Genomic DNA, 22266 nt, shown 5'->3' with positions numbered 1-22266 from the left:
AAAGGCTTGTATTTGGCCAAATCCTTAAGCAAAAAAAGGATTTGGGGCATCCCTAATTTCAACAATTTTTCAGCAAAAAGAGGTCACAGTTAAGCTGGCCATAGACAGGCCGATATACTCTGCCGAGAGACTAAGTCAGCAGCTTATTAGGCTGTGTATGGGGCCCTCCGACGGGATTCCCTGATCATCCAGGTTAAAAAAAATCTCATTGGATCAAGGACAGAGTTGGTTGGTTGATGCGGCCCTCGATCCAACCACCTGTATTCTCAGTGTTGTGATTGTTTGGCCCTAGGGCCCACGATGGGATCAGCTCGATATCACCCACCTCAAGGTGGGAATAATCATGGAAAGATCCGCTCATTTGGCAACACCACCAAGCGAGCGGACCTCTGCATGTATGGTCACCTTTAGGCCTAGGATTTGGTCCACCAGCTATTTAATATATGTTGTCTGTATCAAGAATTGACCATCAGTACATGAGAGTGGTCTCTCCAGCTGACAGCACAATACTTTTATCAATAACTTCAAATCAGAAGAAAATGAGTCACGGCAAACTGTGTGCAGCTTTTGGTGCACGGTCGGAGCAATGGTGCTGAGTAAGCAGATCTGCACCCCATTTACTCAAACCACATGCACCGCAGTGTTCTCATGAAGACATTAACAACCTCTTGCAGTAACAGCATGAAACATACCCACATGAATAAATATTCCTAAAACAAGAGGGGGCGATACGCCACCAAGCACCAATCATTTTCCTGCCTCTATGAATTAAACACCATAGCACAGATGTGATCGTTCACCTTTTATTTCTATATGTGACACTAAAGCATATTCCTTTCCAGAAATGATGCAGACATCTTGCCACTGATCCATCTGTCAGGCAGAATGCTTTTGGGCATACATTATTTGTCCTTCAGATTCGGATAACTCTGATGCAAATTTGTTCTAACACACAGGGAGACATTAAGGATATTTATTATGGGTGTTGCATTGCATAAAAACAGCAATTACGCTGCAATTATGGCTTAACCAAAAATCTGACATTCAACAAGAAATGTTTAAGTGTTATTCTGAAACCACGGTAACCCCCAAATATCGAGAGTGACATGATTAACTTGTTTTTCAAACAATAAGCCAGGAGGCAGCCATGATTGTTCTCGATTCCAGATACTCTAATGAAACTGCAAACTCTGTTGGCCACATTTAAATAAACGTGAAGCCATTCTCTGTATATTAGAAGTGCTAAGGGGGTTCTGTGACCATATAAAGGCACAAGGTTGCAGGCTGAGTTATACAGGGAACTCTGAGTATCACTCATGTATTATAAGGGATAATGTACCCCCTACTGTAAATGATAAGGATATTAGAAGTCACTGAGGGGTTGTTCTGTGACCATATAAAGGCACAAGGCTGCAGGCTGAGTTATACAGGGAACTCTGAGTATCACTCATGTATTATAAGGGATAATGTACCCCCTACTGTAAATGATAAGGATATTAGAAGTCACTGAGGGTTTCTGTGACCATATAAAGGCACAAGGCTGCAGGCTGAGTTATACAGGGAACTCTGAGTATCACTCATGTATTATAAGGGATAATGTACCCCCTACTGTAAATGATAAGGATATTAGAAGTCATTGAGGGGTTCTGTAACCATATAAAGGTATAAGGCTGTTGGTTGGAGTTAGGAAGGTCATGAAGATCTGAGTAGACCTTCAATATAATTTGTATTAGTAATTTAATATTTATTTACCCAATATCCACTTTTTGGCACTATATTTAAATAACACTTTGATTCTATGAACTAAGATACACGGGGAATGTTGGCCAACAGGACAGTTTAACATAATACCCCATTGACCATAACAGCCATAGAAGCTCATGATTTTCCTAACTGCACTACTCACATCTCTGTGCAGGCAAATGTCATATTTAGTTATTTCAGTGGAAGTTATTCTGAAATAGCAATAAATCTTAGCTTGTGTGTGTAGCTTAGTTCATGCAAAGAAAACTTTTTCTAACAACACTATGATTGGGCCATCCATGCAGATAACTTCATTGCAGATACAAATTATTGGCCGCAAGGCTTGATTACTCACATATTAATGTGGCCTTATCGTCTTCCTGGTTGAGCCAAGGACTGACACGCTCTTGAGTGGATGGAAGGTGAATCAGAATTTTAACTATGGCTAATCGCTTTTGGGGCGATCATTCCATAGTGTAATCATTCATATTGCAAGGGATCTACATATCCCATTTAGGGCAGAGACACACGGTCGGATTCGGGGAGATTAGATGCCCGGCGGCAAATCTCCTCTTCTTCGGGCAACTAATCTTCCTGAATTAGAATGAAAATCGCCAGCAAGATGGCACTTGGAGCGCTTCGTTTTCTGAAGTTGCCAGAGATTAGTCGCCCTGAAGAAGAGGAGATTTGTCACCGGGCGACTAATCGTCCCGAATCTGCCTGTGTGTCTCTGCTCTGTTACCATTTACCAAAGGCACGTGGGGGTTGCCAGGCCCGGATTTGTGGAAAGGCCACCAAGGCCCGGGCCTAGGGCAGCAGGATTTTAGGGGGCGGCATGCTGCACAACCACACACACATTGGTTCAAAAACACTGGGGATCCAGTGCGCCAATCCCCATTGCTCTGGTCCCCATGATGAAAATTTGCATAAATAAAGGGGAGGGTATGGGGCAATGAACGGCAGTTGTCCTAGGGCACCTGCTTTGTAAATCCAGCCCTGGCGATTGCATTATTGTGAATCCCATCACTGACCCATTCTCACAATAATTACATGCAATCATATTCTAGGTGCTATATAAGCTTATTGAGGATACAAGAATATTATTTTTTCTTGGCTAGGGCCACTACGAGATCATATGAATCTCTGGCAGGCCAGTCCAAACCAACATGCACTTAACAAAAAGGTTGACCTATGAAGAATCATGGTTACCTAGTTCTGCTTTTTCTTTGAAGACATCCTTGAAATTCAATCCACTGTTTAGCACCGATTGTCTGTACTTGGCCAGGGACTCCTTCTGGCCATTCCTGGCAAGTTCCTTGAGTTTGACGGGTAAAGCCTTGAGTCCACAGTTCCATTTTGAGAAATCCGAGTGTGCCCACTTTACCAAGTCCTCCAGTCGGACGATGACCTTTTCTGAAACAGCTATAACTTCATGCTGAAAAAAACAAAGATAAAAAGAATTAAAGTGCTGCTTAAGGGTATAAATGCTGCAATATTTCTGCTGCAGGTTTCGAATAACAGAGCCCAGAACATTTTAACCTACATCTGGAGACCTGTCTGTGACCCACAGGATTAAAGGATAAATATAGTTTATTTGTTAAGTGCTCAGAGTTTTTACTTTCCATCTAATTTCCCATAAATAGACTGGAAACTACAACAAGGATCCAACTTCAGTATATTTAGTTCAGTATCCATGCAAAGACTATATTATGTTATGAAGTCATCTACAAAATAGCCTTATATTTATAACCGTCTAACATTCCATTTCCTGCCATTGCTTGTTTAGTGCATGGGTTGGGGTCAATAGGTCTTAAATTATGCATCTTAAACCGAATTTTATACATAGAAAAAAAAAGTTACATGCAGTATTTCCAGCAGAAACTGGAATTTATGTTGAAATGCGTAAAAATGTGCATGAATTTACCTTCATGAACAAAAAATATATAAACTTAAGTAGTCTATTAAAATATTTGTAAAACATATAATTGCAATAATTATATTATTATAATAATTATTGCATTTGTGTATTATTATTTTTTTAAATTATCATTATGCCTGATCAGCATAATGAGAATATAATACAAATAAATTATCACAATTATCGTTAATATTAATATTTATAACAGAATTAGGGATGCACCGAATCCACTATTTTGGATTTGGCCGAACCCCCGAATCCTTTGTGAAAAATTCGGCTGAATACCGAACCTAATCCGAACCCTAATTTGCATATGCAAATTACGGGTGGGAAGGGGAAAAACAATTTACTTCCTTGTTTTGTGTCCAAAAGTCACGCAATTTCCTTCCCACCCCTAATATTGCATATGCAAATATGCAAATTATGATTCGGTTCGGCCAGGCAGAAGGATTCGGCCAAATCCGAATCCTGCTGAAAAAGGCCGAATCTTGGCCGAATACCAACCGAATCCTGGATTCGGTGCATCCCTAAACAGAATAAAAAAAAAAATTGTATTTTATTTTTAACAATAGAATTCATGAAGTATATAAAATAGGGATGCACCAAATCCACAATTTTGGATTCGGCCGAACGCACAAATTCTTCGAGAAAGATTTGTCCAAATACCGAACCAAATCCGACTCCTAATTTGCATATGGAAATTAGGGGTGGGAAAGGGAAAACATTTTTTACTTCCTTGTTTTGTGACAAAGTCACTAATTTGCATATGCAAATCCTGCTGAAAAAGGCCGAATCCCGAACCGAATCCTGGATTTGGTGCATCCCTAATATAAAACAGATAAGCTGGATCACATCACCGTCATTAATTTCCCATAGTATCACATAACTATATTCATAAAAAAAAACTGGAGGTTTAATGCATAGTAGGTTAATGAATGATAAATAGTCCAAGAACATAGCTAGCTAGCCCAATATTCAGTTGGAATTCACAAAAAAAAAAAAAACAGATTTCACTCTGATTGGAACAAATTTCTGATTGGTTGCTCTGGATAATGGCTTTGACACATGCAATTTAGTAGGATAATTAAGACAAATACGGGTATGGGACCAATTATCTGTAACCAGTTATTCATAAAGCTCCAAATTACGGGATGGCCATCTCCCATAGACTCCATTTTGAACAAATAATTAAACATTTTTTTTTTAATTATTTCCTTTTTCCCCTGTAATAAAATGTTACCTTGTACTTGATCCCAACTAATATATAATTAATCCTTACTGCAGGCAAAACATTTTAGGTTTAAATAATTGTTTAGTAAATTTAAGGTATGGAGATCCGAATTACAGAAACCCCAGCTTTCTTGATTACAGGTCCTGCACCTGTACAGGCATGGGATTCATTATCCAGAAACCCGTTATCCAGAAAGCTCCAAATTACGGAAAGGCCATCTCCCATAGGGGCAAATTCACTAAGCTTCGTAGTTGCGCCAGTGTCCGCTTGGCCGCACTTCGTCAGGTGTATTTTCGCCAGCGCTACGCAAATTCACTAAAATCCGAAGTTGCGCTCAGGGATAGCTTAAGGTTGCGCTAGCAATGGTTAATTTGCATACGGCGCCAAATTCAAGTTACAATGGAAGTATTCGTAGCAGCACTACACAAGCCTGGGAAAATTTCAAAACAGCAAATAAAATTTTTATTTTGCCCTACACATGTGCCCACTGTATAGTTAAGTTGCCATGAGTTAGGAAATGTAGGGGGGAAGGAGGGGAGCCCCAAAAAAATGGCGTTTTTTGGGACTTAGAAAAATTTATAACTTTTTTTGAAGCAATCCCTATCTACTCTATTGCACTTCGCCTGGTCTGAGGTGGCGAAGGAAGTCTGGCGTAAAAAGTAGCGTTCAGAATCATTCTTGTGTTAGTGAATTTGCGTAGTTACGTCCGTTGCGCAAATTTGCCAGGCGTAAGGGTGCAAAGTAACACTAGCGAATCTACGCCAGCGTTCGTTAGCGAATTCACGCTAGCGTTAGGCGCTTCGGCGTTTAGTGAATTTGCCCCATAGACTCCATTTTTATCCAAATAATCCAATTTTATAAAAATGATTTCCTTTTTCTGTGTAATAATAAAACAGTCGCTTGTACTTGATCCCAACTAAGATATAATTAATCCTTATTGGAAGCAAAGCCTATTGGCTTTATTTCATGTTACATTATTTTATTGTGGACTTAAAGAAATGGTTCACCTTTAAGGTAACTTTTATTATGTTATAGAATGGCCAATTCTAAGCAACTTTTCAATTGGTTTTCATTATTTATTTTTTTTAATAGTTATTTGCCTTTTTCTTCCGACTCTTTCACTTTGCAGTTTTCAAGTGGGCGTCGCTGACCCCTTCTAAAAAGACAAATGCTCTGTCAGGCTACAAATGTTTTGCTATTGTTACTTTTTATTACTCATCAGCCCTCTCCTCATATTCCAAGCTCTTATTCAAATCAATGCATGGTTGCTAGGGTAATTTGGACCCTAGTTACCAGTTAAGATGCAAATTGAAGAGCTGCTGAATAAAAAGCTAAATAAATCGAAAACCACAAATAATAAAAAATGAAAACCAATTGCAAATTGTCTCAGATTATCACTCTCTACATCATAGAGGTTTGAAGATCCAAATTACGTAAAGATCCGTTATCCGTTAAACCCCAGGTCCCGAGCTTTCTGGATAACAGGTCCCATACCTGCACTGCCAAATGTGTGACTGTAGAGAGTTAATAGCCTGTTTCAAAACCGTAATGGTACTTCTTTATAAAGAGAACTTTATTTGCTCTTGTTCCAAAGAGAAGTGCGATGTTAGCCAAAATGCTCATTGCTAATGAAACAACTCATATTGTATCAGTCATTGTCTGCTGAGTCACTGACACAATGGGAAAATACTTCTCTCAAGCCCTTGAAAACAACAATGTCAAAATCTCAAATGACATGAAGTCAACTAGTAGAACAAGAAACAGTCCCGTGACTCCAGCCAACTGAATGCAACAGTATTTTGTTTACAATCGCGGCACGATTTACATTTTTCAATTGGTCTAACCCTAGTATCTTGGTTCTGAAATGAACGAGACAATTTGAGCGCTAGTAGAACCTAGAAGAGTCAAGGGTGGGAAAGAACCAATTTGCTTTTCCATTGACTTCTTAGCGCTCCTCTTGTCATCAAATTTACGTTTACCCCATGCGTTTTATATATTTGACCGAGTTAGCCTGACAAACTTTTGCAAATTTTGGAAGTACAGGTATAGGATCAGTTATCAAAAATGCTTGGGACCAGGGGGAGGGGGGGTTCCGGATAAGGGGTCTTTCCATAATCTGGGTTCCTATACCTTAAAGGTGGCCACAGACTTTACAATTACGATCTTTCCTAGAAAATATCTTTCTACGATTGATCATTTCACTACGCACGCGTAGAGCTGAAACAATAGAATTCTACCCGTATCTGACGATTCAGCACTAACAGGGCTGGATTTACATAAAGGGCACCCCTTGGCCCGCTGTTGTTCATCGCCCCATCCCCTCTTTTTTGATTTGCTCAAATTTTCATCATCGGGACTGGAGCAATGGGGATTGGCACACGGGAGATTTAAAAAATCGTATCTCCTGTTCATCCCCAGTATTTCTGAACCAATGTGGGTGTGGTTGGGCAGCAAGCGCCCCCTAAAATTATGCCGCCTCCTCAAATCTGGTCCTAACAATGACCGATGTTTGGGTGCCTTGAAAGGCAAACGATCAATATTTTCCAGCCAGACTGATCGACGAGCTGACCATTATCCAAGTCTTCTGCAGATAACGATCAGCTCATCTCCCACCATACACACACCAAATATTGTAAGAAAATTTTCTTTGTACAATATTATCGGTGCGTCTATGGCCACCTTACATCTGCTTATTTCATTTAAACATTAAATAAACTCAATAGGACAGTTTTGGCACCAATATGGATTAGGGATGCACCGAATTCAAGATCTGGTTCAGGATTCAGCCTTTTTCAGCTGGATTCGGGTTTGGACGAATCCCTCTGCCCGGCCGAACCAAATCCTAATTTGCATATGCAAATTAGGGTGGGGAGGGAAATCGTGTGACTTTTTGTCACAAAACAAGAAAGTCAATTTTTTCCCCCTTCCCACATATGCAAATTAGGATTCGGTTCGGTGTTCAGACAAATGTTTCCCGAAGGATTCAGCTGAATCCAAAATAGTGGATTCGGTGCATCCCTAATATGGATTCAATCAGCTTAGTTTTCATCAAGTACAAGGTACTGTTTTAGTATTACAGGGAAAAAAGGAAATAATTCTTAAAAGTTATCTGGAAACCTGTTATCCAGAAAGCTCTGAATTACAGAAAGGCCGTCTCCCATAGACTCCATTTTACTCAAATAATTACATTCTTTTAAAAATGATTTCCTTTTTCTCTATAATAATAAAACAGTAGCTTGTACTTGATCCCAACTAAGATATAATTAACCCTTATTGGAAGTAAAATCAGCCTATTGGGTTTATTTAATATTTACATGATTTCTATATTCCAAATTACGGAAAGATGTTATCCGGGAAACCCCAGGACTCGAGCATTCTGGATAACAGGTCCGATACCTGTATTTGCAAAGAATGGACTCTGTGGGAGATGGTCATTTAGTAAGTCGGAGCTTTCTGGATAACAGGTTTCCAGATAAGTGACCCCATACCTGTATAGGCATGAAATTAAAAGGTGACACATATTTAGGTGGCATTGTGTAAATGTGACGTTGAGTAGAATCTCCAGTTTGTGTTTTTTAGAGGATCAGAAAAAAAATGGTGTAAAATTTGAGAAAATATAAAATTAGGGAAATGCATTTGGTTGGACCACAAAAAAAAAAAAAGGTGTAAAATGAAAATATGTAAAACTGAGGTTTCGCTGTTTATAAAATTAAAGTTTAAGTGAATTTTATGCAAAAATTTACTTCCTGTGGATAAAAGACACATCCTCTGTTGCAATCAACTGGGTTTATTCGGACAAATAATTTATTAATAATAATTAATAAATAATAATTTATTCTTGACACATTTAAACAACCCCCTCTTTAATATTCCTTTGCAGAACTACGTTATTATCACAACCTTTTTCCTCCTGTCTCCACACAGAAGTGAGTGGCATCTGACCTTGTTTCTCAGAAACATTCGCAAACTCTGAGAACAAAGGCATTTTCAGGTCTTCGAGGAGCTTGAAAAAACATTGACCCGGAGGCCAGACACAACAACCACCTTCTCCAAGACTTCTTTATTTAAAAATACTTTTACTTTCATATGTCAAGGTTCGGAGACTCCAGTGTTGCAGCCGAAAATTCTAATGTGAAGTAAACAATTGAATAAAGCAGAGCAATTATATCTGAAATGAAAGCGGCAACGGACTTATTGAATTGCAAGCAGATCCCAAATGTAAAAGTGGTAGTAAGAAATATTTTTTTTATTTTTTTTTAAACTGGTTTGATTTTTTTAAAATTGCGTCATTAAACAAATTTCATATCTGTCAATATTCAATTTTGCAACGACTGTTATGAAATTGTATTTCAATTTTTTTTTTTTTTTATGTTTGGAAGAGCAATTTATCTTTGTTTGACTTGATCTGAATCAATTCTCAAAATGCACTTTATAATGCCTGCCATCCATAACACTTAATTCTACTGTAACACGTGTAAAACCCAACAAAGGCTTTCAAGATCTAAAAACGCCATTATAAATACAACAGTGCTTACGAGAGGGGAAAACATATGCCATGCCAATTTACAGCCAATCATATTTATAAATATTTTTTTATTTTACAGCTTTATAGTTAGGAGGAAACTAATTTTTATTGATGTGGTTTGTCCCCCTTAGATAAGCAATGGATTCAAATTAAGTCAACCTTGGTTCTTTTCCAGAATAGTTCAAATGTTGCAAATCAAAAAGTCTTTGATAAAAGTTTTAGTATGTGAAAACATTATCCAGATGATGACCACTATCAAATAATTAATATTTTTTTTTTAAATTACTTCCTTTTTCTCTGTAATAATGAAACGTTACCTAGTGATGGGCGAATCTGTCCCGTTTCGCAGAATTTTTTTTCGAAATGGCGAAAACATTAGTGGAAGGATGAAAAATTAGCGTAACGCACTGAAGTCAAAAGGCGTCAAAATTATTTTGAAGCGCAACAATTTTAACATGAGCAACAAGTAAATTTTTATACGCACGACTGTTTTGTCCAAATGCATCTGAATAATTGACGCGCGGGAATTTTTATGCGCGAGGCAATTTTGACAAGCAACAATTTTTTTGTTGCGGCAAATTTGTCGAATTTTTGCAGCAGTTTCGAGAAAACATTTGCGGATGGCAAATCGCAAAAATTCACTGCAAATCCGCGCCTGCCGAATTAATTCGCCCATCACTAGTTACCTTGTACTTGATCCCAATTAAGATATAATAAACCCTAATTGGATGCAAATCAATCCTATTGGGTTTAGTTAATGTTAAAGGAGAAGCAAACTCGTACTAGAAAAAAACCCTACCCTGCGTAGACCAAGCTCCCTCCTCCCCCACAGCCTAACTGCACCCCGGGCAAATGCCCCTTTTACTTACCCCTCCGTGCAGATCTGGCCTCGGGAGTTCACTGGCACCATCTTCTTTTTTCGGTCTTCTTCGGAATCTGAGCAGAGTTTCGGCGCATGCGCAGTTGTTTGGGACCAGAAAATTACTCCAACTGCGCGTGCGCCAAACTCAACTCAGATTCTGAAGAAGACCGAAAAAAGAAGATGGTGCCAGTGAACTCCCGAGGCCAGATCTGCACGCAGGGGGTAAGTAAAAATTAGGGGCATTTGCCCGTGGGGGGGCGGTTAGGCTGTGGGGGAGGAGGGAGGTTGGTCTTGCAGGGTAGGGGGGTAGGGTTTTTTTCTAGTACGAGTTTGTTTCTACTTTAAGGCATAGAGGAGGGGCAGGTAGGGTCAGACTGAAGGCCTGGGGCCCAACGAGGCTGCTGTCGCAGGGCCTCCCTCCAAGCAGTCCTCGGGGCCTCCTCCTGACCTCCAGCCCCCTGCCCTCCGTGAATGCACCGCACATGCGCAAGCACAAGACGTGATGCGCATGCACGCACAGAAGATGCGCCACAGCCTTTACTTTCTTTTCTGGGGGAGCAGGTCTGGGCCGGTGGGGGCCCAGCCGACCCTGGGGGCAGGCAATAAATTATACAGATTTTTATATAAGTATAACAGGTATGGATGTTTTATATACGAAAAAAGAATTGGGGTTTTATGGTTAATTTGAAAAGAACTTTTATTATACAGCTTTTCATGTCTGGATGACAGATACCCTTTAAGGTATGGATAATTTATGGACCCATTATCCAGAAAACCTCAGGTCCCGAGCATTCTGGATAAAAGGTCCCATACCTGTATAAACTTTAAGTACCATGGCAAATGTGGATTTTCATAGCCCTGACTTGACCTTTGTATTAAATATCACCAATACAGTTGTGGTCTTGCATTCATAACCATGGCAATATATATATATATATATTGAAATAAGCACACTTATCATACAAGCTAATCACCTTTGTTTGTATACACACTGTAAAAATAATTAGTGTTACAAGAGAGGGGCTATTTCGGAAACTGATTAGCGATCCCAGAACATTGTAGCGTCATCAGAATCATAACTAAACACAAAAATGCTAGTTGCACACCAAAACTGCCACGCATCCCAATTAAAACCTCAAATTGAAAGTTGTAAGAGTCCATCTGATTTACGTTGAGCACCCACAACAGTTTCATGGTAAATGAAGACTTCTAGGTCCATTTAGAAGCAAATGCAACCGGTCATGATGAGATGACGAATGCCTTGCTGATCTTTACAGAAATAAACTCAATATGAATTCTTCAGGCTCTGACTCATAAGAACATCCCCCCCCCTGTTTAGAGACATTTTCTTCTTGTCTTGGACGCAAATATTGATTTAGGCTTTTGTACTAAAAATGAAATAAAGCAGTGAGGTAATCGCCCACAAAAAACACTTGAGAAAAATGCTCCATGTTTCCCGATTTCCTAAGCGAAACACACCAGATATGAAGTGGAGAGGGCAGCGTTTATTTTTAACTACCAGATGTCGGAGCAGAAGAACAGAACATTTTTCAGCAGTGATCACCAAACTGGAAGATCTTATGCAAGTTAAAAATGAACATCGAAGCCTTGCTATTTTCAAGCGTATCTGGGTGACTGAATCCAAGAGAGAACATGTAATTTGTTCACTCAGTTCTGGCTCAGTTTAGCGACCATGTAAAGCTCACAGACAATTTACTTTTACTTAACCAACAATTGCTGCATGCCATACCCCGGCTTGCTTATAGATGTATCGGTAGGATAGGGAGGTTTATATCAACAGATAACACTAGTGATTCCAACTGTAGATCAATATCGATTACTCTGTTATCTTCTCATTTAGTGTCATATTATATTGTAGCTTGCACTACAAGGATACATCTATCACAGTTATTGTTATGTAGAAGAATTGTAGGTCAGACAGAACAAGAGTACTTGACCTAAAACTGGGCAGTTTGTGTATGGTGGCGTGATGATACCAACCAATATCCATGTACAAGGGATACTGACTGGTTAGGGGTCAGGCATCTACCAGTGCACCATATCTGCCATGGGGCACCAGCAAATGATGGACTGAAGAGGAGCCACAGGTCGGGCTGTTGACCCAAACAAGTGACACAATGGAAAGGTGGCCATAGTTTGTATAGCACCTGCCTACTGTAGCTGTACTTTTGGACCTCATTAGTTCCATAAATCTGTATTAATCGCAAGCAACTATAGGGCAAATCTATTATAAGCCATATAAGTACAACCAGGCGGGATTTGCAGCAAGGCCACAAAGGCCCGTGCCTAGGGCAGCATAAATAAAGGGGAGGCATGCCGTCCCAGACGCACGAGTCATTTCCTTAATTCCAGAGAGGCTCCAGTAGAAATTAAGAATGAACATGCGCGCAATCCTCTGGGCAGGTGGGTGCTAGGGAGCGACGGAGGAAATCGGCCTCTGGGCCCCCTTAGATTAAATCCAGCCTCGAGTAAAGGTGGCCATACACGGGCAGATTAAAGCTGCTGATATTGGCCCTTTAAACCGATTCTGCAGTTTATCTGCCCGTGTGTGGGGGCTCCCGACTGGTCCTCCCGATCAATCAGGCCAAAAATTGGGCAGATATCGATCGGGCAAGTTTGTTTTTTTCTGCGATCCAGGACCACAACGGCTAGTTGATGCTGTCCTGTGACCCGTCGGCGCCCATTCACAGCATTGTAATCTGAACGTTTGGATTCACACGATATCGCCCAGCCAAAGATCTGCTTGTTTGGCAACTTTGCCAAACGAGCAGATCTAATAGTATATGGTCACCTTAAGGCTAGGGTTGTTTGTCCTGCATTATATTGGCCTTCGGGGCAGCAATGTCATCACCTGGGGGACGGGGGAAGGAACGGGAAAGGACGGGTATTCAGGTCTGTTGTTTTAAGGAGAATTGGGTGGTATAAAGATGGGGAAGAGGAGGGATTTATAGGTGGTGAGGGAAGGGAAGGGATGGATTTATAGAGTATTAAAATTTATCATCCCTAGTTGCCGATTAGTGATGAGCGAATATGTCCCGATTAGCAAGAAAATTAATTACAGTCTGACTGCATTACAGTCAATGGGCATTTCACAAAAATAAATCGTCAATGGTGGAACACAATTTCACTGTGAATTCATGCCTGGTGCGGGAAAAAAAATATCACTCATCATCACCGGGTAGTCTGTCAAAAGTATGACACACGCATTATGGTGAATGTTACTCTGCAATCGACACCTACTACTTGGAGTGCATCACTTACTATTAGTGTGGTACTTAATCTAAATAATCATGTCTCTATTTCAATGACATATATCTGCACTAATGGCTAAAATGCAGTCAACATATCTATGATCTCCAGGGGGTCACATTCCGACCCCTACAGCAGCTCATCAGGAGGAGTCTAAATATAAGAGGATATTTCCCTTTCAAATAAAATGGATATCAGAACAGACAAGTAGCTATAAGCGAATATTTTTAGCACACACAACTTGGTATTCAATTACATTAATAGTCACACTCAGATTCTGTTTAAAAGTGTGAAAACAACAAATATGGGCAGCTCTCGGTGCCTTGAGAAAAAAAAATGAAATTCTTAAACTATTTCAAGGCATTTACAAATAATATCTTTATTGATTTCACCTCGTTCCACCTGTTGTACTGTAATGTAAAGGTATCATTCTCAGTTGACCTTTACTCTGAAAAGAGCGCTGTTGGCAACTGTGTGGATTTTGGATAGCAGGAGTAAAATGAGAACCAAACCCTTTATATTAAAATCCCCTTCCCGCTACCCTACATAGACCTCCCTCCCTGCTCCCCCCCAGCCTAGACGCTACCCTGGGTAAATGCCCCTAAATCTTTACTTACTCCTCGTTGCAGATTCAGCGCAGCAGAGTTCATGGGCGACATTTTCTTCTCTTCGGTAATGTTCCGGAGCTTTGGCAATTTCCATTACTTTTAGCGCATGCGCATTTGCGCTGATACATCGACTACTTCATGAAGATTACCATAGAAAAGAAGATGGCGCCCGTGAACTCTGATGCACTGAATCTGCAACTAAGTAAAGGGTTATATTGAGATAATGGTTTTTTTTTTTTTTAGTTATTTAGCTTTTTAATCAACAGCTCTCCATATTGCTGTTTAAGCAGTCTGGTTTCTGAAACATCCCCCCTCAGCTAGGGTCCAAATTAGCCTAGCAACCATACATTGATTTGAGTAAGAGACCAAAATATGAATAGGAGAGGCCTGCATAAAAAAATTTATAATAAAAAGGTATCAATAACAATAAATTTGTAGCCTTACAGAGCTTTGTTTTTAGATGGGGTCATTGACCCCCATTTGAAAGCTGAAATGAGTTAAAAGAAAAAGGCAAATCATTAAAAAAAAAACTATAAAAAAATAAATAATGAAGACCAATCAAAAAGTTGGTTAGAATTGAACACTTTATAACATACTAAAAGTTAACTGTAGGTGAAATACCACTTTAAAGGAGAACCAAACCCTTTTTATTAAAATCTCCTACCCTACATAGATCCCCCTTCCCTGCTCTCCCGCAGCCTAACTCTTTATTTTCCCCTCGTTGCAGATTCAGGGCATGAGAGTTCACGGGCGCCATCTTCTTCTCTTCGGTAATCTTCTGGAAGAGAGTGCTGTGTCAATGCATTTGCAGTTGCCGGTCCTGAACAACTGCACATGTGCCAAAAGTGACAGAAATTGCCGGAATAAGACCCAAAGATTACTGAAGAGAAGAAGATGGCGCCCGTGAATTTCGATGCCTTGAATCTGCAACGAGGGGTAAGTAAAGAGTTAGGGTATTTACCCAGGGTAAAACCTAGGCTGGGGGGAGCAGGGATGGAGGTCTATGTAGGGTAGGGGATTTTAATAAAAAGGGGTTTGGTTCTCCTTTAAGGTGATATTCAGTGTGATACGAGTCGACCGATAACGGCAAAAGCCTTGGATTTCATCTTGCCAATGAGAATTTTTTATTAGCACAAAATGTTAATGCTGAATCATCAGATAGAGGTAGAATGATTTTATTTCTACCTGTATATCTGACGAATCCGCTCTTTGTTTTCTCTACTAACAATCTTTCCCACGACCAATAGTCTAGAAGCCCTCAATTTACTGGCAGCCAGAAATGTAAAGACATGACAAGCTGAGCTGAACAGCTACGATCAAATTTCCCATTTTGATTAAATGTCCCATTATAATAAAGTAAAAAATTACAACTGGAACAGGCCCATCATATAGCTAGCATATGCACATTGTCCTACAAACCCACATTTAAACAGCCAGTAAAACAGTTCAGTGAAGGATCAGGCATAAACTGGATTTTAAATTCCTGAAAATGATTCTCTTAACGGTTATTAGCTAAAGAGCCTATTATTTTTGTTTCATATTTCAAATTCACAGCACAGTTACACAGCGTGGATCCACTTAAAAAAGCACAAATGTTTGTCCAGACTGTTAAACAGGAATAACTTCTCTTTTCGCACAACTATGTCCAATTTGTATCAGTCTATATAAGAATACATTAGACCAGTGATCCCCAACCAGTAGCTCGTGACAGTGCCCTAGGCGCCCTAGGCAACCCGGCCAATACTTCACCCCCGCCGCTTGCACATGCGCAGAAGGCAATGACACGTGAGTGCGCATGCACAGAAACCGCGCGAGTGCGCATGCGCCGAAAATGCGAGAGTGCGCATGCGTAAATTACATAGAAGTGTGGCCACAGCTAATGAACATAGCGGTCCAAGCTAGGGGAAGGCGTCAGAAGAGGTACATGCCTGGCGCCCCTGTGCCTTTGCGCCCTAGGCAAATGCCTCTTCTGCCTACCCCTAGTTCCGGCCCTGGCTCGTGAGCAACATGTTGCTCTCCGACCCCTTGGATGTTGCTTGGAGGCAAGTTTTGGTGCATAAAAACCAGGTGCAGTGCCAAACAGAGCCTCATGTAGGTTGACAATTCACATAAGGGCTACAAAATGGCCAATCACAGCCCTTATTTGGCAGCCCAGCAACATTTTTCATGCTTGTGTTGCTCCCCAACTTTTACTTCTGAATGTTGCTCACGGGTTCTAAAGGTTGGGGATCCCTGCATTAGACTAAAGGGGTCTAAAATGAGGCAAGGACTTAGAACAAGTTGCTTTTGATAAACCCAAAGAACGAAGCTGGGCACACTTTAACCTCTTTACTAACCAAAACATCGAGGGTGGTGGCAGGGGCCTGTAAAGTATAAAAATAATGCATTGGTGGCTAGAGCTTTAAAAAAATAATAAAAACACACATTGGTGTTCAGTAGAACTGAACTCGTGGCTTCAGGACTTCAACTTCGGCTCTTTTCGTGACTTTGGTTCTTTTCGTGACTTCAGGACTTCAAGTTTAACTCTTTTCACTGCGTTGGTACTTCGCCAGTTCGACTCTTTCCGTGACTTTGGCTTTTCTTCGGTTCAGGACTTCCAAAGAGGTGGCACAGCTTTGGTGCTAGCAAGGGAGGACAGGCCCGGTACAGTTGTACCCCCTGTGCCCCACTGATGGCGGGCCTGATGGTATATGTAGGGCTGTATTAAAAGCCTATTGACTTGGCTCTCTACAAACCCCCTCATTAAACAAAAAAGATCTTTGTTCAAAATTGAAGATCTTCACTCATTACATCCTGTTAGGGAGGTCTTGGAAATGCTCATTGACTGGTTGGATATCCTTAATTTACTTTTTTTTCATGTTGTGGCCAGCACTGCCTTGGGGCCCTCTTGTAAAAAATATTGCCAATAGCTTGACATTTATAACTGTTGCTTTAACCTAAAGAAACTAGTAAGCACTAAGTCGGCTTCAGCAACTGATAAGAAAACTTCTTAAATCGGGCTTTACATTATCGAATTTCAAAAGAAATTGTGAAAGCAAAGCAAACAGCTTCATCTGTGTCATAATTCATTTTTTCTCTCTAAAGCTGAGATTTAATTTCATTTCTTGGTAAACAACGCTCTAAAGTGAAATGTAAAAGCAGTCGAGCAACATCTGTAAAATGGGAGATTTTGTCGTCGCCTGATTCAACAAGAACTTTTCTGCATCGTATGTAAAGCACTAGGTACGTTCACTGTATCGACACTCGAAATGTGCAATAGTTTGTTTTCTTCTGAGAAAATGCACAAATCAAAATGCAAATTAAACCAACAAATGGTCCACTCACTGAAAGTCCTAAAATATTTAGGACATTTTAGGCCATGCCAATGGTTTGTACAGGCCATAACTAGCCCAGACACAACCATCACAATAACCCCAACCACTGCATAGAAAGCTCAACCTGTTTTGGGGTCCATGACTCAAGTCTGTCCACCTAAAGCAGGGGATGTGTTCCTACAAAGGATAACCTAGCCTATGTTCCTTGGAGGACATTCCCTGATATCTGTGAAGGCTTCTCAGATCTTCTTTGAAGTAATCAAGCAATTATTTTGATGTAAATCATTTATATTTTCTAAGGACAGAGACAAACGTGAAGATTTGGGGAGATTTAGTCACCTGCCGACAAATCGCCTCTTCTTCGGGCGACTAATCTCCCCGAACTGCCTTTTTTTTCTTAACTTGAAGGGTCCTGGCCACCAGTGGCTTTAAAATAACTAGTGGGGGGCCCAGGCATCAACAACTTTGGGGGGGGGCAAGATATGGGGTGGGGCTTGGGGGTGAGTGGGGACCTTCATTTCTGAAGGAGGCCCTGCACATACAGCCCTTTTCGTTCTGAGAGGTGGCATATTTGCCTGTTATGCACTGCATGGAAATATATGTATCTATCCATTACTATTTTGTATTTCTATAGTTAAGAGCTTTAGTAATGCTGGCAATGCAAATACTTTGGCATCTGTGATTACAGATGGAGGAACTTGCATTTGTTTGGATTTGCATTGGGAAATCTTGGGACGGTACAATACTATACACTAAACAGAAAATGATGATGAACTGCCGAGTAGCTACCATTATCCTATAACGACTGAAGGCATTCACGTGATATATTAGTTAATGTCAAGAGTATAAATTGCAATTTAAACAGGAGGAGGGTCAATAGGCTTTTGAGACATGAGACATAACCAATTTGTCTTCCACTGATACATAATTCACATTAAAGATTGTCATTTTAGTTTCAAATGAGCAATATATCTAGTTATGAGCAATATATCTAGTTATTATCAATGAAATTTGCAAACCTCAGAGCTCAAGCTTAATGGGATAACTATGAGTACGTATGTTTGGTTTTCCAAAGTCTCATTTTCTGGTGTCCTCTCTGTATGTTATCGCTCAAGGTCTATTGAGAAGTCTATTTGCACACAGCCAATAAAGATATTGTTATTATTTATAGCACCAACATATAACACTGCTTATTACAGACTAGTCAATCATTTACATCAGCTACGGTCCCAGTGAAGCTTCCAACCTAATTCCTGGATAAAAGGATAAAAAAAGACTTTAAGGGTTAGTTCACACGAGGAGATTCGGGGAGATTTTGTCGCCTGGCGACTAATCGCCTCGTCTTCTGAGCGACAATCTCCCCGAACTGCCTCCGTGAGGCAACTTCGGGCGACTATGGAAAATGCATTGCCGCGCGTGCTTTAGCGCAGGCGACTTTTCATTATAGCCTATAGGAAAACACGCTGAGGCAGTTCGGGGAGATTGTCGCTCAGAAGACGAGGCGATGAGGAGATTCGGGGAGATTTTGTCATCTGGCGACTAATCGCCTCGTCTTCTGAGCAACAATCTGCCCGAACTGCCTCCGTGTGGCAACTTCGGGCGACTATGGAAAATGCATTGCCGCGTGTGCTTTAGCGCAGGCGACTTTTCATTATAGCCTATGGGAAAACACGCTGAGGCAGTTTGGGGAGATTGTCGCTCAGAAGACGAGGCGATTAGTCGCCAGGCGACAAAATCTCCTCGTGTGAACTAACCCTAAGGGTCAGGGCACACAGGCAGATTTGGGGAGATTAGTCGCCCAGTGACAAGTCTCCTTTTCTTCGGGGCAACTTATCTCCCCAAACTGCCTCCCCGCCGGCTAAAATGTAAATCGATGCAGGATGGCACTCATAGCAATTAGTTTTCCGAAGTCGCCCGAAGTTTCCTCGTGAGGCAACTTTGGGCGACTTCGGAATACGAATCGTTCTGAGTGCCTTCCTGCCGGCGATTTACATTTTAGCCGGTGGGAAGGCAGTTCGGGGGGAGATTAGTCGCCCTGAAGAAAAGGAGATTTGTCGCCGGCGACAATCTCTCCGAATCTGCCGGTGTGCCTGACCCTGAAGAACAAATGGGTCACTTATTAGGAATCAATTAAGTATATATGAAGTTTCGGAGGAAATGGAGGCCATAATGGCAAACCCACTACTGTTTTTTGGGGAGCTGTAGCCTCAGAAGAAAGGAAATGGGTTGTGGATGGGGACCAGAGGAGATATGCTCAAAAATCTTCTCGATTTTGTTCCTCAGAGGTTGAAGCTCGATGCAAACTCAAAACCATATGGAAAAACAAACAACATATTCATGAATGCACCTTGTTCCATGTGCCTGCGGTATTGCATACAGACAGAGCGCTCTAATTTAAATTTTTTGCCAAATAATCCAGTTTTCACGAGTCTGTTTATTTGAGACGTTCTGTGGACATGTTTTGATTTCTGCCTTCGTTTTCTTATCACTTCCACTTTCCATATACAACATTTTTATCCAACAGCCTTTAGCTTCTTATCAATCTCTAGTCATTTAAAAAAACATATCATATATATATATATATATATATGACCCGTCGATAACGGAGAGTGGACTTCAACCCTTTCCCGCATAATGTAATACAAAGTGATGACTTGCATCCAGTTTATACAGAATAAAAGGTTGAATATTCAAAGTATGAATCCAGGTACAAACGTGATTGTTTTCTGAAATGTCATATCATTTATAATACTTGAAAGCAGCTTGGCTTAATGTCAAACTCTCTTGGCTTTAGGTTTCCTCAACAAGCGGAACCTTAACTGTACTGCTGTTCCTCTTACAAGGAATGTATAATGTCGCAACTAAACCTGGCGCATTGTTATTTAGCACAGAATACATTCAAAAGTCATACGAGTAATACAGGTATGGGATCAGTTATCCAGAAACCCGTTATCCAGAAAGCTCCGAATTACAGAAAAGCCATCTCCCATAGAATCCATTTTAATCAAATAATTGAAATTTTTTAAAATGATTTCCTTTTTCTCTGTAATAATAAAACAGTAGCTTGTACTTAATTCCAATTAAGATATAATTAATCCTTATTGGAGGCAAAACAATCCTATTAGGTTTAATTAATATTTAAACCATTTTTTTTAGAAGGCAGAGACACGCGCGAAGATTCTGGGAGATTTAATCGTTTTCCGAAGTCGCCGGATGCTGCCTCATGAGGAAACTTTGGAAAACTAAGTGCTCCAAGTGCCATCCCGCCTGTAATTTTGATTCTAACTGGCAGGAAGGCTTTTCGGGGAGATTAGTCGACAGCGACTAAATCTCTCAGAATATTTGTGTGTCTCTGCCCTTAAAGGGGTAGTTCACCTTTAAGTAATGTTTTAGTATGTAATAGACTGGCCAGTTCTAAGCAACTTTTCCATTGGTTTCCATTATTTATTTTTGATTTTATAATTATTTGCCTTTTTCTTCTGACTTTTTCCATCTTTCAGATGGGCGTCGCTGACCCCATATAAAAACAAATGCCCTGTTAGGCTACACACTTATTATTACTGCTACTGTTTATTGCTCATCTTTCTAGTAAGGTCCTCTCCTATACATATTCCAGCCTTTTATTCAAATCAAAGCATGGTTTCTAGAGCACATTTTGTGACAAAAAGTCACGCAAATTAGGATTCGGTTCGGCCCAGGAAGAAGGATTCGTCCCAATCCAAATCCTGCTGAAAATGACGAATCCTGGCCGAATCCCAAACTGAATTCTGGATTTGGTGCATCCCTAGTATAATACACAAGAGCCAGGAATATCCAGTAAAATCTATTCTTATAAACCATACTTGGTGATGTCATCAGTTATAACTGATGCTTAGTGATGTAATTTGTATCATATGACTCTCTAAAACATGATTATTGTACCCCCAGTTGTAAAATACGACCATATTAGAAGTCCCCTTGAATATCCACGATCTGCATAAAGGGATTGAGCCCTTATCTGGTCATGGAACTCCTTGGACCTATCTAATATTTATTTTACAATAGGGTGCAGTGTCGGACTGGCCAGGCGGGACACCGGGAAAAAACCCGGTGGGCCCCGACCCTTAATGGGCCCCCGCCGGGACAGTCCCCTCTCCCAATCAGATTCAGGGAAAAAAAATGTTTTATTTCAGGCAGCGTGCAGCGCCATCTGCGCATGCACGCGGAACCTATTGATTTAGGAGCGCCGAGGCGCCTTCACGCCAGTCTGACCCTGTTAGGGTGTGAATTAATTCCTATAGAATAACAAATTTCAGTGAGTCGTGTGACACAAATTAAATCACCAACGATTATAACTCAACTTATGGAATCATTCATGGAACTCAAAGCACCATTTAGAAGATATTCATGGCTCAGGTATAAGATCTGATATCCAGAATGCTCGGGAACTGGAATTTTCCAGATAAGACATCTTTCCCCAATTTGGATCTCCATACCTTAAGTCTACTAAAAAAACATTTAAATATTAATTGAACCCAGTAGGACTGTTTTGCCTCCAATAATGATTAATTGTATCTTAATTCGGATAAAGTACAAGCTACTGTGTCCTTATTACAGAAAAATAAATTAGATTTGTTTAAAATGGTGTCTATGGGAGATGGCTTTCCTGTAATTTGGAGCTCTCTGGATAACGGGTTTCTGTATAACAGATAAAAATACCTTTATAATACACAAGAGTCATGAATATCTTGTAAATTATATCCTTATAAACGGTGAGTTCTGATGTCATCAGTTATAAACGGTGAGTTCTGATGTC

The 22266-nt window shown here is 40.4% G+C and overlaps 1 protein-coding gene across 2 annotated transcripts in view; it reads right to left on the bottom strand.

Annotated features, from left to right (window-relative positions):
- The window catches only part of LOC108696083 (AT-rich interactive domain-containing protein 5B), a 236798-nt gene that overhangs the window by 179143 nt on the left and 35389 nt on the right, over nt 1-22266 (bottom strand). For both annotated transcript variants that reach the window (XM_041570245.1, XM_041570244.1), the window contains exon 3: nt 2953-3178. In XM_041570245.1, the coding sequence (XP_041426179.1) occupies nt 2953-3178 (226 nt within the window). The remainder of the gene's footprint in view (nt 1-2952; nt 3179-22266) is intronic.

This window comes from Xenopus laevis, chromosome 7L, assembly GCF_017654675.1.
Source record: "Xenopus laevis strain J_2021 chromosome 7L, Xenopus_laevis_v10.1, whole genome shotgun sequence".
NCBI lineage: Eukaryota > Metazoa > Chordata > Amphibia > Anura > Pipidae > Xenopus > Xenopus laevis.
The sequence above is the reverse complement of the archived record's forward strand: the minus strand, read 5'-3'. Positions and strand labels throughout refer to the sequence as shown.